Source organism: Culex pipiens, chromosome 2 (genome assembly GCF_016801865.2).
Source record: "Culex pipiens pallens isolate TS chromosome 2, TS_CPP_V2, whole genome shotgun sequence".
NCBI lineage: Eukaryota > Metazoa > Arthropoda > Insecta > Diptera > Culicidae > Culex > Culex pipiens.
Window position 1 is genome coordinate 47,232,786 of NC_068938.1, and position 20,178 is coordinate 47,252,963.

Genomic DNA, 20,178 nt, shown 5'->3' on the forward strand with positions numbered 1-20,178 from the left:
GAAGACAACTTCTCGAGGTACAGATTTTTAATTATTTGCATTGCACTTTTTTCAAGGAATCTGAATCTAAGGAATCAATTCACAAAATTTTTATTCAAATCAACAAAATACTATTTTTTGCAAATTCTGTTTGCGATTGAGGAGAATCTGTCCTAGCTCAGAACAAATGTAAAATATCAAATTATCAACTTGTGGTCATACTTTCTATAACTTTATAAGAAGAATTCTCAAAAATAATTGAGATGTTGACTTGCTGCAGTTTCCTTTATAAACAATTTTTTGTTAATGATTATTTTCTGCCTTTGTTATCGAGCAAAAATTTGTCAATGAAATTTTTTGAACTGATTAAATATTAGACAATTTAATTCTGCCGTTTTATTGAATGAATATTTTAAATCAGAATAAATAATATTCATCATTTGTTGTCTTTTATATAGAAAAAAAAACTTTTGCTGCTTAGACAATTTTCAGAACAAAGATTGCAAAAATATCATTATTCCCATTGATTTATTTGAGAATATCCAAAACAAAATAGTAGTCACATGCAATCAACCGATTTGTAATGAAGCACACTTTTTTTTCATTCGAATTATGACCCCTTCAAAAAAATATTTTAAGGGCTCAAAAAAGTGTAATCATCTTCAAAATTTATGAATTTTAAATTATTCAAACTTTTCACTGCTAAATAAAAAAACTCAATTTTGGGGTTTCCAGCACTAAATTGGTTTGACATTCAAAGTTAATACAATAGGATCTTTCTGATAAGATTGCCCCTACGTGATCTATTTTAGGTTTTTCAAGTAAATAACATTTCAGTAACATTTCAACACAAAATAATTGATAAAAATTGCAGTAATCAAAATAAAACCCTTAGTGAATTATAAATCGACAACTATCTGTAAAAATGAACATCATTTTAATAAAGGTTGGTTGAACGTGAGCAATTCTCTACGAAATCAGTCTTTTTCAATTTATTTTTTTGTAATTTTTAAACCGGCTGAAACTTTGATGGTGCTTTCGGTATGCCCAAAGAAGCCATTTTGCACCATTAGTTTGTCCATTACAAATTTGGCAGCTGTCCATAAAATCCAATGATGTTTAGAAAATTCAAAAATCTGTACCTTTTGAAGGACTATACTGAAAAAAAGTGATACACGATTAAAGAATTTAGATTTTTAATTTGACTTTATTTCAATATGACTTGATTTAAAAAAAAAAACACTATGAATAGTTTTAATTTTTTTTTTTCATTTTTTTTATATGATTAAGGGGATATCAAATGCCAACTTTTCAGAAATTCTCAGGTTGTGTAAAAATTCCTTGAACGAGATTTAAATTAAGAATCAATACTGATTTTTAAAAAAAATCGAAGTATTGGTCGTAAATAATTTTCAACTCTATTTTTCGATGAATACCGTTTTCAAGCTATACCCACTTTTAGGTATTTTTTTTTTGAAAAAAGATGCAGTTTTCATTTTTTTTCAAATCGGTGCACATGTTTGCCCATTTTTGAAGAAGATATTTTTGAAAAGCTAAGAAAATTCTCTATATTTTTTTTTAACCTTTTTGATACGACCTTTAGTTGCTGAGATATTGCCATGCAAAGGTTTAAAAACAGGAAAATTGATGTTTTCTAAGTCCCTCCCAAACAACACACCATTTTGCAACGCCGATATCTCAGCAACTAATGATCCGATTTTCAATGTTAAAATATGAAACATTTTCCGATCTTTTTAAAAACAATATCTTCAATTATTATGTCATCTAAAACATATATAAAAATAAAAATAATGTTTTTCTTTAATCAAGTTTTAGTGACAAAAAGTTAAATTCAAAATTATCGTATAGCATTTTTTCGGTGTAGTCCATATCCAAACCTACAATCGATCAAAAAATCCTTCAAAAGATACAGATTTTTGAATTTTCAACATAATTTTTGTAAGGACAGCTGCCAAATTCGTATGTAAAATTATATGGACACACTAATGATGCATAATGGCTTCTTTTGGGCATACCGAAAAATCGAATTACCACAATCTGAGAAAATTGCTCACGTGTATCAATAATAAACTTTAATACCAAATTCTGTCAGCAGATTTTTAGAAAATGTATGTGTGTTATACTGCCCCTGATCGCATAAATGTCCCATATGCGTTTTCATCGATTTCGAGTTATTGATGCAGTTTGGTTCAAAATTGTGTGCTCTTTCGAAAGAGCCTATAACATCCAGTACTTTGTTCTAGAAATCAGGAGGAAATCCAGTTTTTTCGCGAAAACTTAACACGTAGCCTTATGTATGAAACAAACTTCAAATGCGTTTTTTTCAGCATGCTGTTCTTGCATATGGGACATTTATGCGAACATGGGCAGTATATGAATTTCAAGGTCTCGGGACCAAAGAGCCCATGTCTGAAAATATTTTTTCCTAATTCCTTGTAATATTTTACACAACATTTAAAAAAATTGCGGATATCCATTAACACTTTTATAACACGGAGATATGATTTTTTAAACATAAAAACTGGATTTTTCGACGCGTCGCGCGCAAAAACGGCAAAATGACGAAAACGGATAAAAATCAACTTTTTTCACTAAAACTGCGATAACTTGACATGTCATGTGTACCAAAAGTTGCGTCTTTCAATTACAAAAAAATTTGTACCCAGACATGTATTGGTCACCGCAAAATTTTTTGAAGTTATCGCAGTTTTAGTGAAAAAGTTGATTTTTACCCGTTTCCGTCATTTTGCCGTTTTTGCGCGCGACGCGTCGAAAAACCCAGTTTTTATGTTTAAAATATCATATCTCCCATTCGCAATTTTTTGATATGTTGTGTAAAATATTACAAGGAATCAGGGAATTTTTTTTTTCCTAAAAAGCCCAACTAATAACCTTTCTTTTGAATTGTGGCGCTCCAAAAAAAAAAAAATAATAACGAACAACAGGCATATACTCATTACTTTTAGGTACATAAATTCTTTGAATTGAACTAATTACAGAGCATTTGAGAGTTGGGATCAATTTTCCTTGAAAATGATGGACATCTTCACCCTAAAATATATACTCCCAAATGAAAAACTATGTTGGGGATATCTTGGACCGAAAAGAAAAAAATATGTTTTTCCTATAGCAGCGATTCTCAACCTTGTTTTAGGCTGGTACCCCCTACCATGTAAATCAAGTAGGCCCGGTACCCCCGTTGAGAATCGCTGTCCTATAGGACTAAAGTATTTCGTATCATCAGTTAAGTATGCTACTAAACTCCCCCGTCTCAATTCCAGGTATCGTGTCAGCGGGCTACTCCTGCGCCACCCGGGGCCAACCCGGCATCTATCATCGCGTCGCCAACACCGTGGACTGGATTTCACACATTGTGCAAACGGCACCCTAAACCACAACACCCACAAGGAGCGCGCTCGAGTCCAGTCCAGCCCCGGTGTTCAGTCAGTCGGTCAGCCACAACCATTTCATCATTTGCTGGGGCCAACGAAAAAAAAAGTGCGACAGGAAGCTGCAAGTTATTGTTCGAGAAAGTTGCTACAAAAAAACCAGAATCTTGCTTGAAGTCGAAGGAGAGAATGAGAATGACAGCAAAATATTTATGTATTTATTATGCTTCTATGTTCGAGGAATTGTGCAACAAAACAAAATCGTTTACAAAAATGGTGCGCAGCAGCTGCGTTTTAACGAAATTCGACCTATTTATGCTTCTGTATTTGTTTTTTTTTCTGTAATTATCAAAAAATGCCAACTTTTGCAAAACCTTCACTGATGACGATGTAATTAGGGACGAAACCGAATGCTTCCGGAAGACTAGCTCTTATCTCATATGATGTACTTAGAGAAGAAAGGAATAAAAAAAACTTAATTGTGATATATGTACTGAGGAAAACCCACAAAAAAGCTACAATGATTAATTATGCCGGTGATGGATGTAGAAAAAAAGTGTATAAATCACCCACCAAGAAAGGATAGTAAAAAAGAAGAAGTGAAGAAAGATGACACTAATAACATGTTTCTGTGAAACTGTTCAATTAGTTAGCAAACCTGTACGTAAAACTAAACAAATAAACAAAACAAACCAAGCTACAAACGAAGACGACATATCAAGCGCACAGTTTTCTGGAGGCGAATCCGAGCAGAAATCTCCGCCAGGAGCGCCTCCGGCCAGAACTAGTTAGAATCAACCAACCAACTAAGCAAGACCCAGAAAAAATGTTATTTTATGTAAATACAATCCCCGCTGTCTCAATCTGTCCCCCATCACCCCAGCACAACTCCCAAAACAGACAGAACAAAAATCCCGCATGGTAGGTTAGAGCAAACTTAGGTGACTCGTTAGTTTATGTTTTAGAAAGAAAAAAAAAAATGCGGTGAGAACCTCAACAAAAAGACGTCGAAGCAAATCGAAACAAACTATGATTTAGTAGGAGGAAACCGATTGTTACCAACCCCGTTGAAATTAGCAAACAAATGTATTTTTTGTAATTAAACAAAAAAAGTCAAAAAGGCCTAGAGTTCCCAAAAAAATAAATAAAACAAACTATAGGTCGAGTATGCGCGCATCACTCCCTAGTGCTTTTAAAAGAAAAAAAAGAAATAAAACTATGTTAACGTTAGGGTATTGCAGCAAGCAAAGGGTGCAAACTTTGCTGCGATGATGTAGGGAAACGCTCGACGAAGCTGTTCGATGAAGTAATAAACAAAAAGTGCCTGGATCTATGCTACGAAAAAGCGTGTGCGTTTCATTTTCTGCGATGTTCCTTATCTCGGGGAGGAAGCTTTTGAGGGGGAGGCTTCTTGGGTGGAATGAAAATATGTTGAAATGTGAGCTTGAGTACAACATAAACAATTTGATTTCAATAGGCTTAAAAATTGAACTTGAGTATCAAATTTGCTTTATCTCTTAAAGAACATAGGACATTTTTGGTCGTAGCAAAAAATTTCAAAGGTTTATGTCCTTCGACTCAGATTTAATTCGAGGGACGGGGTAGAAAGATAAAAAAACAGTTTGAGGACTCAGAAATCACATTTTTTTCCCGCTTAGAATTAGATATTTTAGCTTTGGAGTGCTGAAATTACATTTTCTCTTAAATGTTTGTGCTGATATTTATTCACTAAGAGTTTCGAAAAAAGCTTTTGACGTCATAATGCACCGTTTCTGAAAAGATATATTGAAATTTTTGCCAAAAAAAAATCCAATTATATGTTAAACAATTATGATTATCAACGATGGAAATTGCATTTCAAATTGTTTTCAGTTGATTATGTTTAATTTCCTTAACATTCCGATGTTTTTTTTTTCAAAGCAAAACTAATAGTATGGAAAGGAGGACAGATTTTTCTACACTTCCAGTTTTAAGATGTTTTACTACACTCCGAGTTTTATGAAAATTCTGAATTCTGATAATTAGAATTAAAAAAGTTTACTGTCCACACTGCTGATCCGCCCTTTGCTCGTGCTAGACCAGATATTCATTTATCGATTGTCAAATCTTCGTTTAGAAAGTTTTTACCGTGAGTTTCACCGTGAAGTTTTGATTATCCGAAGTGAAATTTTTCCGAATCCTTCGTATTATCGAGTCTAGACTGTACAAGGATTAGTGATTTTTCACGCTGAAAAAAATGAAATTTTTACAGGGACCAATATTCGAAAAAACAAAATTTCTCGGATATTTCACGGATCGTAAAAATGCTTAACCCTCAGATAAAAAATAAATAAAAATTAACTTTCCAATGCTTTTAAAAAATCGAACATTGCTTGAAAAATGGATTTCTATTTTTTTTGTTACAAAAAGTTTACTAAGTATTAAATACTGACATTTGTTTTCAAAAATCTGAGATTTCCCGAAAATCAATCAAAAATCAAATTATTCGCTCTACAGCATTGCCTTTTCGTTCTCGATTACGAGATTCCTACTCGAAATTAGGTGTCCGAAGGCTTGATTGTTGAGGCAATTGCAAACCTCTTTTTACACCTAAGCTTCCATCCACCCCGGGATTCGAACTAACGACCTTTGGATTGTGAGTCCATCTGCCCGAAAATAAAACTGGCAAAAAAAACTTTTTGTAAAACTGAACATGGAAATTCAGCAAATATTCAAAATAATTAAAAAATGAGCCCAATCGTGCAAAAAGTGATTTTTAATGCAAAAAAAATGTTTTCACATTTTCACATGTCAAAGTATTTTGGAAACATATTGATGTTGTTCCAGATAGAAATATAAAAAAATCTGTGGTTCCAAAACTTGATATCTGGGAAAAGCCATTTAATTTAGGATAATACACAAAATTTATTATTCACAATTCATTGTACTAATTTTTAGTGAAAATTTTCATTTCTAGCATATATTTTGTTGGCTTGAGGAAGAAGGAGAGAAAAATTCATTAAATAAAATTTGCATTAGCCTAACCGCAAACTTACTAATCTCCTTTTATGATCATTTTTTGTCACCGGAGCATGAGCATGAGCATGAGAGACCACCCATGGTTGTCCTTCTCCGTTGCTGAACAGGACCGTAATATCCTATCAACACAACCGGTCATACGCTTCAACGATCAAATAATGTTTCCCTTATCAACAGCATGCATGAATGCGCTGAAAAGATAAAACATCACGATCATCAAAACTAGAGTCGTTGCTAATAGGTAACAGTCATTGGCCACCAACGGCGCCCGCCATGTCAGTTTGTAGATCTCGAGGGAACGGGACGGGAATGTTAGTTAGCACAGGCTGCTACCAAGGGTGGGTTCTATACGATATCCACACCCCCGCGTGTGCCGGAAAACTACTTCTACTTGGGATTTTGTTAGTGGGAAAGGGTAATGGCCAGGATTCATCATAAAGGATGATGATGTGGCCCAATAATCAATAAATTTCGTTTAATAGGGTGATGTATTATTCTCAAGGCAAGCAATCGGATGCTGCGGATGAGACTTTTCCCGTTTATTTGCTGTTGAGTTTAGCTTAAATGATTCAATCTTAGACAGCCGGCTGTGGAAAGATATGATCAAAATAATATGTAATTAAATGGTGAAATATTATACTCAGCGTAACATTTTTGTATAGAGTTTAACTAAGATGATTTATACTTTCAAACAATTATAAAATGTGTGACTAATCAATGGCTGATAAATTACGGTGTTTTAAGCAGGACTGGAATAATCGCGTTGAAACAATATTTGTCGCGTGTTTTTCGAGCTACAGTGCTAAGAAGAGGTATTTTCACGGTGACCCGACGGAAAGACGCTTTAAATTGTACTAGCATAGTTGTCATCGCAGCCACCAGAGCCAGCCGCATTCTTTAACACAAGCCCGCACACTCCCGAAAACATCAAAAACATACCGGCGACGAACGCGAAAAAACAAGCGATCGGATGGATTGGGGCTACAAGTCGAACAAAAAATAAACTGCCTGACACAATTTTCAATAAATTCAAGAAAACGCGTTATTGGACCCTGCGTAAATTTCGACCGTTGAAATGCGTACATCTTCTATTCTCTTCGCATATTTTACAAAAAGAAGCGATCGCGACCAAAATAAATAAAGACAGAAAGAAAAACAAAGAACGCTCTCACCCAAATCCAGCAACGATTTCTGTCATCTTAGAGTAGGGCTGCAAACAACAGCTGACAAGTGCACTCAACCGACTGCTGCGCCAACGGAGCCTTTTTCTTGCACAGGACAACAAGCGATGCTTTCTTTTCGACCCCATGATAGTCAGCAGTAGTCATACACACCCATCACAATTATAAAAACGCGCACACGGCGGCCCCAAAACGTATTTTGTTTGTTTAAGCATCATTCAGATAAGCAGCATTCAAAACTACGCATTTTTCAAATCTCGGGGCATAAATTGGCAGAGTTCGTCTTTCACCAATGTACCCAATTACACTGAAATAAAAAAATAGTACCCAATTCCTTTATTCTAGGAATTTTGCCTCTTTTCCTTATTTAGTAATCGGGTTTTTTGGATTACTTAATAAGGAAAGGAGCCAAAATTCCTAGAATTTAGGAATTTGGTACTTTTATTTTTTTTCAGTGTATGCTCTCATAACTTTAAACTAAAACTAAACTAAAATTCACTCGCGCTCATTTTCAGTATTGTAACAATAATTCCAATTTCAACCACTTTCTTTTCGACCAGGATTGCAATTCCACTAAAACACTTCAGCTCTTCTTGGCCGGCTCTAGTACTGCAATTTTGCAGTCACACTAATACATAAACACTCGCGGACGAATGTTAAAGTGAGAAAGAAAAATGGCACTTCAAAACGCACGATCACTGCTTTTGTTTCTCTTTCACACATTCGCACACAGACAATTTACAAAAAAGCCATGATTCCTCCTACGGATGGCTAGGCTCAAAGCCAACGCCAACAAATGTTTTGCCGATCGGAGAACGCAGCATCATCAGATTTTCCACAAAGTTTTCGGACACATAAAAAACATGTTTCATGGCATCCAAATCATCACGAAAACCGTTCGCCATTATCTCCCGCTTCCGTGTTGTCGGCGCAGCGCACTCATGCTAGAAGCCAAGCTCACCACAACACTCATGCCAGCCGGACCAAGCCCGTCACACACACATTTGTACCCTTTTTCCGGAGGGCAGAACGCCACTTCAGCACTCTTCCGACGACACCTTTTGCGAAACAAAACACATCAAGCGAAAAATCAAATTTCACGACCTTTTTCTAGAAAACTTCACCTCTCTCCACAAGAAAGCAATCACTCGCGACGACTCGACCACTTCCGCGACCCGCTCCGCAACTTCAACGCCACAAATATCGAAAAACAAACCGGTGCCACACGGCACACGTCCAACTCGACCGCCATCTTCTTCCCTTCTCCATTTATGATCATTTTTTGTCACCGGAACTTAAATATGATTTTTTATTAGAATCATTTTGCTCTCTTCTTAGAATCATTCGAATCATTTTGCTAGGTTCAAATTTTTGAGAATAAAATAACCACGAAATTTTCTCCATTTGATTTCGGAAAATCCTAGAATTACGCGGGATTCAACGGAAATTGTGAAATATCACACATTTCACGCTGTCGTGAAATCGTTAAATAACATCCGTGGAATCGTGAAAAATCCCGTTTTTAGCAGATATGCTGTGTAAGACATAAGGAACGTTAAATAGATTGTTGACTATAACCAAGTTATAATAAAATCATCAAATAAGCTATAACTAGATCATTATGGATGACCGTGATATTTTCAAAATTCCTTTCAACTGTTTCAAAACAAAAATTAATCGAGTTTTTGGAATAATTTTGCTAAACTGTTGACGAAAATCAATTTGGACAAAAAAAATGTGTTTTTTTTTGTATTTCACCTAATTTAAATAATATGTTCTTAGCACTTTTTCAGTTTTACTACTTTTCAGTTTTTTTCAATATGAAAGTTTAGTTCACATAAACTTACTAGCAGTTTCAGAAACGGTGAATCTACGGGTAAATGCTTCGAACACTGGTGGAAAATGATCAAAATCATTTTTTTTTTAATTTTTACTTAATCCACGCTTAGGTGGTTGATGCCTTCCTCACATTTAAAGGGTAATGCTATCCAAAATAGACACTACAGGGCGGACCTTTCAGTGTTCTATAAGCTTGACTCTTTATTCATACCATCAGATTGAGTAGTCAGATCTTCATATTTCAGGGCACTTATGTGCTTAAAACTTACGATAGGGCAGTCAAATCTTCAATTCAAATCGTGCTCGTTGGAAAGGTTTTCATCAAAATATCTGAGATCCGGCTTCCGAAAATTGTATAAATAACACTTAAGTGCTTATAAATTTTGATAGTGTTGTCAGATCTTCAATGTTTTGGTTGCGTTGGAAAGGACTTTTGATTACCTGTTCAACGACAGGTCGCATGATAGATCCGGACAACGTCTCATCATGATATCTGAGATCCGGCTTCCAAAAAGTGCATAAATAACACTTAAGTGCTTATAACTTTTGATAGGGTTCGCAGATCTTCAATGTTTTGGTTGCGTTGGAAAGGTCTTTTGAAAATGTATAACAATCTTCTGAACTTTAGTCATACTCGTTTTTTAAGCATAACTTTTGAAGTACTTAACTAAACTGCATAATTTTTAATAGCGACTAATGGGTCCCCAAAAAGGATCGAATGAGGCCAAAACGAACAAAATCGGTTCAGCCAATGTCGAGATAATCGAGTGACAATTTTGTGATAACCACACACACAGACATTTGCTCAGAATTTAATTCTGAGTTGATAGGTATACATTATGGTGGGTCTAGGAGGTCTAATTGAGAAGTTCATTTTACGAGTGATTTTATAGCCTTTCCTCAGTAAGGTAAGGAAGGCAAAATGTGTAAAATGTATACCAGATGAAAATTCATCACAAACATTTTTTTTACACAAAATCTGTCACCATTTCCTGATTAATATTACCCTTTTTTCTGTGTAGAGTAATAAAAAATAGCAGCAATTTAAAAACTATTTAATAATTTTTGAAATAAATTTCATGAATTTTTCATCGTGTAGAAATCATTGAAAAACGTGATTCTGGAAAACCACGGAAAATGAAAGTTGTCATACTGCCCCACCGTCACGCGATATCCAAAAATGGATCTCAGGTTCGTGATCAAGAACCCTTTAGAGAAAAGTTTCATGGAAATCGAATAGGGGTCTGGAAGGTAGCTGTGTGAGTTGGCGGAAAATGTCCCATATAAAAGTTGTACCTACACGAGATTGACAATAAAAATGTTTTTCCCGTTTTTTTTGGGATTTGTTTTAAACTCTTTTACAAATTTATAAATATTTATTATGAGATCATTCCCGATGTTACAAATCAATTTCATTCCTTTCCAAGCGAATCAATCAGTAAAATAACCAATCCGCAGAAAAAAAAGCCCCTACTCTTCCTCGCTCATAAAGTTAATTTCACATCACATTGGTTTCAATTAGCTTCAAATTTGCAAACCCCTTCACGCCGCCGTCCGGAAACCGCATAAGCTGACATAACCTGCACCGGACTGATTCGCCCCGAGGCAATAAACCTGCCCCCCGAACAAACCTCCGATTACGGGGCTTCGTTGAACTCCGAACCTAAGCCCCTCGACGCTTGGTTATTGCTAGTTGGCGCTAATTTCCTCGAAAGCAAATGTGCAACAATCACAACTCCAACTGGTCCACCGATCTGCGATGCATCGGAGCCTCAATTACATCATCTTCATTTCAATCTCAACTTCAACTCCAACATCATCATCAACCACCTTCATCATCATCATCATCATTTATCTGGAGGGGGCGAAGATTACCGCCACCATAATCCGACCCGGCAGTTCCGGTTCCGTCATCGCGGTCCAAATTACCCCGCCCGCAATCGGCTTACAAAAAAATGGTGGACACGCGGACATGGAGATGAGAAGTGCAAAATATCTCCGCGAGTAGATCTTTATGCCAGTTCGAAATTATGACGAACGTCACTCGGCGTTTGACGGGTTCAACACGCACAAACCTTGAACGACCTCCGTGAGGTCATAGCTCGTGGGAGCCTCGAGGTATTTTGAAGTGGTTTGCCCCGGATTGCAGTGTAAGTTTGTACGCGTTGAAAAGAGAGCAGAATTTTTATGGATACTTTCCAGTCGGAAATAATGACCAGTGAAATGACTGTTGAAGGGGTGTTTGGGGTAAAATGGACCTTCAACAATACTAAAATTTACGATTTCAACATAAATGACCAACTAACCACAACTTGCCCCACACAGCAAACGGAACTCCCCAAAACAGCTGAACTCTGGTGAGGTGAACGAAACTGTCGAGTTCAAAGTGGCAGTCTCGGCGTAGAAAGAGGTTTCCCCCCATTTCTTGCGGGTCGAACTCAAGCAGCACTGTTCAAGAAGTAGACGCGGCAATAAAACTCTTGGACTATCTCCTCTTCCCGGGTTCGTGCGTGCGTGGTCCACACCGGGCAAGGTCGATGTCTGGCACGACCCAAGGTTGTAATCAAAAGGCGTTCGTTTCGTTTTCTGTTTTTTTTTCGGGGTTAAGCTTTGGCGATGGGAAAGTGGCCGGGCTCTCGAACGTGCTGGCGAAGAAGTTTACTGACCTTTTGAGACTGAAATGAGAAGAGGGGTTTTTTACGGGAATTTGCTGATTGTGGATTCTCTCTAAAATTATCAAACTTCTTTCAACAACATTGTCGTTCAACCAGTTATACAATGTCATTGACAGATCTGTCGGTCCATAACCCATAGACCGTAACGTCATGTAGCAAGTGGAGTGTAAATCATCATAATTACGACTTAATCCTTGCTCCAGCACCCATTAAGGCGCGGAGATCCCCGCCGCGAAGGGAAAAGTCCACAGTCGTAAAAGGAAATTATGATTTGCTGAGAAAATGAAAAGTTGCACGAGCTGCAGGTGCAGCTTTCTTTCTGCCAAGGATGATGATGACTATTTTCCCCCTCTAGATCAAACTCCCCGCAGGGTGCCTATCCTATCAAAAGCCGTCAATTTGTGAAGACTTTTCCCTTTGGACGTGACTTGTTATTAAGCTAAAAGCCTTCAGTGCCTTCCGAACGAACGGCTTTATCTTGAGCGCAACCTTAAATGACAGCTTAGCTTACTCACTGTCATTATCGAGACGGGGATAAAACTCGTCATTATTTGCTGCAGAAAGTAAATATCGATTGAGAAAATCAATCGAAACTGCTTTAAAGTAGGGCACTTTCTTCACACACACTAGAATCACAGCTTTTTTCTAGGAAATCATAAAATTACGTTAGTTCCCAGACCAATTCACAAATCAACCAAGCAATTATAATTCCAAAAGGCATTCCCAATTTCGGCCTCTCCACAAGTCGGCCCATTTTTAAGCTTTCCAGACATGTTCCAAAAGCTTTTGATGGACCACGCTGCCTCACACATTTCAATTAGCTTTCCAACCTTTGCGTCTGTCCGACGCCGCCCCCATGCGCAATTCTTGCCCAAATTGGAATAATTGAGTTTGCAGTACGCCCCCTTCGGAATAAGCTCGAAAAAATTAATATATTCATTTTTAATTAAAAATTCTTTTGCCAACAAGCCAAACCGGTAGAAGTTTGGGGAAAAATCCGAGCCCCACATTAAAGCAGCAGCAGGTTATGATCGTGAGAACAGCTGAGATGGAGTCGTGAAATGTGGAAATGTTTTCTTTCGGCTCGTTTCTGGGCTAACGTTATCAAAACAATGCGCTCTGCAATGCTTGATGAAGAGCTTTGGTAATGTTTATGGGCTGCCAATTGTTAAATAACTGCTTTTTGCGCCGGTTTGCACTTTGTTATGCAAAGTTGTGCTTTAAAAATGTAAGGTTTTGCACAGTTTTGGAAAAAAATATAAAGAAACATTTAAAAACGCTGATAACAATTTAACAATTTAACAATTTAACAACATAACAATTTAACAATTTAACAATTTAACAATTCAACAAGTTAACAATTTAACAATTTAACAATTTAACAATTTAACAATTTAACAATTTAACAATTTAACAATTTAACAATTTAACAATTTAACAATTTAACAATTTAACAATTTAACAATTTAACAATTTAACAATTTAACAATTTAACAATTTAACAATTTAACAATTTAACAATTTAACAATTTAACAATTTAACAATTTAACAATTTAACAATTTAACAATTTAACAATTTAACAATTTAACAATTTAACAATTATTAATTTAACAATTTAACAATTTAACAATTTAACAATTTAACAATTTAACAATTTAACAATTTAACAATTTAACAATTTAACAATTTAACAATTTAACAATTTAACAATTTAACAATTTAACAATTTAACAATTTAACAATTTAACAATTTAACAATTTAACAATTTAACAATTTAACAATTTAACAATTTAACAATTTAACAATTTAACAATTTAACAATTTAACAATTTAACAATTTAAAAATTTAACAATTTAACAATTTAACAATTTAATAATTTAACAATTTAACAATTTAACAATTTAACAATTTAACAATTTAACAATTTAACAATTTAACAATTTAACAATTTAACAATTTAACAATTTAACAATTTAACAATTTAACAATTTAACAATTTAACAATTTAACAATTTAACAATTTAACAATTTAACAATTTAACAATTTAACAATTTAACAATTTAACAATTTAACAATTTAACAATTTATCAATTTAACAATTTAACAATTTAACAATTTAACAATTTAACAATTTAGCAATTTAACAATTTAACAATTTAACAATTTAACAATTTAACAATTTAACAATTTAACAATTTAACAATTTAACAATTTAACAATTTAACAATTTAACAATTTAGCAATTTAGCAATTTAACAATTTAACAATTTAACAATTTAACAATTTGACATATCAAAAAAGTCATCTAATTGAGTTTCAGTTTTAAACTGCCAACTAAGAAAAATCAAGATTGATCTTATAAAATAAATGGAAATTATAATTATTTACAAACATCTTTTCATTAACTCGTTTTTTTTTTAATTTGGAAGTATAGTTAGAAACAAGTTGAAACTAAACTAAATTCGATAAAATTATAAGGATACTATATCATTAAAGTGAATTTCTTGATAAAATAGTAAAAATGAAGAGAAAATTACTTCAAAATGTATGCTGATAATTAAAATACGACACGCTCCCCTACCAAACAACACCACCCTAGTGTGAGCATTTTTCTTCTCTCTCCCCACCTCATGATTCACACCCCAACGGAAGATCAGTTTGTCAAGTTGTTTACACTCCCCGTGATCCAAGGGAAGCCCACATGTTAGGTATGTTGAACACCCTTTTTCCGCATGGAACAAAACTGTCGAACGGCTTATCAGCAGAGAGAGAGCGAGCGCGCGTGCATAATTGAACAAAAGAGTGCCTTAGATAAAAGTGAGAGAAAAGAGAGGGAGGGTTGATAAATTGTTTGCTCTTGTTGTTGAGTTTGATAAAGCAAAAAAGCTCCAACATATTTCAAACGTGTACAGTTATGTTTTCACAATGCGCCTCAAATCGGCGGCATTTTAAGTCATCATCAGAGTGCTTTTATGTTGTGGATTTTCTTCTCTTCTCTTTTTTTTCTCTCTGTGTCTCTTAGTTTTTTTCAATGTGGGAGAGATGATGGAGTGGTCTCCGAAGAAGGTTGAAAATTATGCGTGCTCCTTTTTTCGTAAGTTGTTTTATTTCTGAATACCACGCGTCGAGCTCACATACTGCCACCATTATACGTGTATGACCTGGTTCCGGTGGGCATGACAGTTCCCGATTTCAAACGTGATTCTCTCCGCTACCACCCAGTACAGTCCGAAGCCTCGATGATCTGTAATTTCGATTACTAGATGGTTTGTACACGAATTCGGAAAATCAAAACATGAACAGGAATTTTTTTTATCGTGTTTTATTTTCTGCTTATTACCTCAAATTAGAACTCTGCGACATCATTTTAGTCAAATTAGAACAATAGAATAGAAATCAATATTTCAACACCACCATTTTGACCACCATCTTGGATTTGAAAAATCTAAATAATTTTATCGTAGTTTACCGGTCATACTCAAGCTCCGAGGTGAAATATGTCCAAGACCTTGTAATTGTAGACATCAATTTCATATGTATCAGTCAAACATTAGTCAACAGTTTTGGGTGATAATTTGTTTATATAGATAAAGAGTGCATAATTGGCAAAGGGAGCACGTGGTCGTAAAAAAATATTCAGAGTGAAAAGTGATGTTTTGTGATTTTCAAAGCCCTTCCTATATCATCGTTGATCGGAAGGCACGGCGTCGGGTGGACTGTGTTTAAATTTTTCGAATAAGGTTTTATTTTTTTTGTGGTGAAAAAGCTATTTCTATATAATGATCGAAAGACGTACTGACAATTTGGATCGTCGAGTTAATAGTGGAGCAAAATAACTGTGTGATTTTGTGTGTTAACCAGAAAGACCCTCCCATAGCATCGTTGCTCGGAAGGCTCGCCGACGGGTCTGTTATGAAAGTCCTCCCCATAGCGTCGTAGCTCGGGAGGCATCGAAAAGCCAATACCTTATCCTACTAACCCAAAAAAATAATAATCACGTGATGCTTGAAGGAGATGCTGTGGATTCAACGGTCTCAAGCGGTATCAACAAGTATATAGCGAAAAACTGTGTGCTTGATGAGTCTGCAACTTCTACTATCGGACTAACATTCCTCCCTTTTGTTGAACTGCAGGCTTCTTGGGAGGACGCCGGTATTGACTAATAAAGTAGGGATCTTCAGAGGTTAAACAGTGAACGGATGGTTGGCTCCCACTGATCATTTTTGATTCATTGTTTAACTTCAGCTGATCCGTCAATAACGGAGTAGCAGCTCATTGGCAGTCAACCATGCTCATGCTCATGCTCATAATTTGTTTATATAGATAAAAACAGCAAATTAGATGGAAATAGGACCAAATTCTTAGCCTGCCATATGAAAAAAAATCCACTTCTTGATATTTTTGATACATATTGATTTATTTTATTTATTGTAGGGGTCTTTCATCTGGCCAAAGAAGCAATTTTCTTCATTATTACATACTGTCCATACTCAGCAAAAAATGCGATTGAAAATTAACATGCAAAAGTATGCAAATTACCTTCGACAAAAAAGACACTCCTAATATTACACACCGCATGTACAATTTTTGTAAACACAAAGAAAAAGTTGAAACCGACGGGATTCAAACCTAGCACCAACAGTAAGGACTGGTGCCTTAACCCGCTCGGCCATTAGACCAATGAAGAATGGAAATGATAAACGTATATACGAGCTTGACATTTCGGTCAAGTACACAGCAAAAAATCCGATGGTGAAATCGCATGCAAAAGCATGCACATAACCTTCGTTAAATTAAACACTTAATATTACACACTGCATGTATAATTTTTGCAAACACAAAAAAAAGTTGCAATCGACGGGATTCAAAACCAGCACCGACAGAAAGGACTGGCGCCTTAGCCCACTCGGCCAACAGACCGATGAAAAGCTGTAAGGATAAACACATATATGAGCTTGACATTTCGGTCAAATAGGTTTCCCTAACTGATGGGCTACATATTTCAGGGTGTAAAATCACATAAAATTGTATAAAATAGTGCAATATTTATTTTACACCCAGGCCTTTTACACGCAGCTGGATTACTACTTTTTTAGCTGTGTAGATTTCCCATGCTGATAGGCTACAAATTTCAGGATGTAATATTACAAAAAATTTCACATTAAAAAAAACATTTGTTAATTTTCTAAACCATATTAACAAATTAAAAACAATCATAATTGAAAATGAAATTCAAATTTGATTGAATTTAATATGTTGATATGGTTTAGAACATTAAAAATAACATTTTTCGAGCTATGACCAGAAAAGGCTTTGCATGCAAAAGCATGTAATATTGTATGAGAAAACATGTACATAAAAAGCATGTACCGAAGAAAAAAAATCAGGTCTGCTCACCCCAAAAATAACATCAATCCGGCGAGAGTCATATTCAGATTACCAAATCCGCGACCTGATTTTTTTTTGCGGTACAAACTTTTTGTGTACACGTTTTCTCATATAATATTACATGCTTTTGCTCACAAAGGTGATGTGCATGCTTTTGCATTGAATTTAACACAAAAAAAATGTTACTATCAATTTGAAAAAAAAAAAAATTAAGCTTCAATTTTTTTACGATTTTTTCTAGGAAATTTTCAAGATTGTGCCTACAGTTGCTGAAATAAAGCCACACAAAGAAAAATTGAATAATTTACCCAAATAGTACTCAGTTTAAAAATGCGGATATCTAAGCAACTATCAATTCGATTTTAATGTAAAAAATTAAACGTACTTGATTTTTCTGATCTTTCGATACAAATATTATCTAATAGTACATCTTCTTATCTATTGAAATGTTTGTCTTAAATTCATATATTTTGATCGGTAAAATCGGAAAATTTTACAAAAAAATCATCAATGATTTTTTTTTAATTAAAAACAATGCCTTATTTGCTTTTGCTGACTCACAGCTGAAAAGTGTTGTTCGATCCCCTTAAGCAGATCTAAAAAGTAGTTTATGCAACAAGTTGCAAATAGAGGATTTTTTCAGCACGAGTCGTACATTTATCAAACGAGGTTCACTGAGTTGGATGAATACGAAGAGTTCTGAAAAAATCAAGTTTTGCAACGAGTTCCATACAACATTTTTTGCAATTCCAAAAAACACACACTGAGTGAAATTTTATGTCAAATTACATGAATTTTATCAATAAATCGTTTAAATCAAAAAAATGTTGAAAAGTTTCGAAACAAGTGCTTAAAAATTCAACTTTTCAGCACCCATTTGAGTGCTGAAAAGTAGAACTTTTCAGCATTTATTTTGAAAAGTGTTGCTATTCGATTCTGTTATTTTTGGTACAGAAAAGTAGGCTATTCCGTCGTTCATGAATGACAGGAAAAGTAAGTAGTTTCACGACGGAATTGCAAAAATAAAATTATTGAATATAATTTTTTATACAAATCCTTGACTAATAAAACAACAACTTTTTCGAAGAAAACCAAGTACATTAGAAAATATTATCTCAAGAAAGTATGAAAAAAATTGATGTTCTAATAGTGGTAACTTCAAAATGTTCTTCTTCTTCATGGCACTTACGTTAAAGTCAATATAATGAAAATTATTCTTGTGCATGCCAATTGAGCTAAAACAGTGTTTTAAGTGATCAAATTGAGTTTTCATAAGGAATTCGCCATTTTCATTTCACTAAAATGATTGTATCTTAGCACTGAAGTGACAAAAACTGATGAATCAAATTGCAAAATTGTTTAGAAAGAAGTTGCCTACAAAATGATGGTATTGGTTTTGATGGCATCATATTTTTGTTTTTCGAGAGAAATGTGTGATCGTAATATAGAGAGAAGTTTTTAATTATTTCAGGCTGGAAATTTTCTCGTTTGAACTTTCAAGTTATAATTTAATTTTTGAAGCAGGATTACAGCTTTTTCTCAATAAATTTTGCAACAAAAATCAATCAATTAGTTGATAATGTGTGAAATTGCCACCACTTTTAAACAACATCATTCTAGGACATAGTAATTCCTTTGAAAACGCAAATAAAAGTACAAAATATAGCCGAGTCAATTTTGAATTCAATTTAATTTTAAGTCATTATTTCATTTGTTATTGCTTAATGTTGTATCTTTCTTAAAATTGTTTTAGAAATGATAAATAAATATAAAAGACAACAGTTTGACTGAATAACAATACTTATCCCAATTCACTCCACTAGCTGAATAACTCCTCATTTCTCCAGTCCAATTCTCTCTCTTGAACCGCACTCATCTAACTCCATTTCTCCAGCATCGTGAGCCATGACTCCTCTCTTTTCAAGCAGCCACTCCACAGCTGACTCCAACTCGACTCGGCCAACACTCTCGAGCCAGCCAGTCTTCTTCGGCACCTCTTCCAGCTCGGTTCGTCACTTGCGCGGTCGCCCAGGTCGTTCGTTCGCTCGCGTTTCCCCGGACGACCCGCAGCAACTCGCTGAGGTTTGGTCGCGTGCCAATTCTTCCTCGCGCACACTTCCTCCGTGACACCGTCGCGTGATCGTCGCATTTCTCGTGGGTGGTGTAACTGACGTGCCCCGATACTTCTCAACCCGATCTTTCTTCGTTTAACGACCACTTAAAAGCTTACGGGGCTACCCTTTGGAAGAAATTTCGGGACTACCGCGGCTTCGTGTCGAACCTATTAATCGGAGAAGGTGGTTTTATCATTGCTTGAGCACGCGTTCGTTCGTGCCGTTTTGAGTTTTTTTTTTTGTTTTTCGGGAAACCTGTCATCGGGCCACCCGATTAGTGTCAACTGCGCTCTCTCGTGTGTCGTCGGGGAGATCCCGCTATGGAGCGCTTGTAATCCCGCCCGATTCCTGAACGGAGGCAGTTTCTACGAAACAAAGTGGTGTTTGGTGCTCCCGGGGTGGTCACTGTTTGTGTGTGGACTACAGTGTTGGGGAACGTCAAGAGAGAGAGAGAGCTGAAACCAGGGGGCTTGTTGGACCCGGCCGAAATCCAGTGTGGCGGAGTAATTTCGGTGTCATCCCGCTGGCTACCAGGTGTGTGTGTGCGTGTGAGTACGCGTATGAGTCAG

The 20,178-nt window shown here is 35.5% G+C and overlaps 2 protein-coding genes across 2 annotated transcripts in view; both read left to right on the plus strand.

Annotated features, from left to right (window-relative positions):
• LOC120422517 (serine proteinase stubble) overlaps positions 1-4,735 on the plus strand; it is a 40,685-nt gene extending 35,950 nt beyond the window's left edge. Inside the window, exon 6 of the mRNA XM_052706900.1 lies at positions 3,282-4,735. Within this exon, the coding sequence (XP_052562860.1) occupies positions 3,282-3,391 (110 nt within the window). The 3' untranslated portion in view covers positions 3,392-4,735. The remainder of the gene's footprint in view (positions 1-3,281) is intronic.
• A 14,765-nt stretch (positions 4,736-19,500) lies between these two features.
• LOC120422511 (testisin) overlaps positions 19,501-20,178 on the plus strand; it is a 51,373-nt gene continuing 50,695 nt past the window's right edge. Inside the window, exon 1 of the mRNA XM_052708697.1 lies at positions 19,501-20,143. The gene's annotated coding sequence lies outside the window, so the exon portion shown is untranslated. The remainder of the gene's footprint in view (positions 20,144-20,178) is intronic.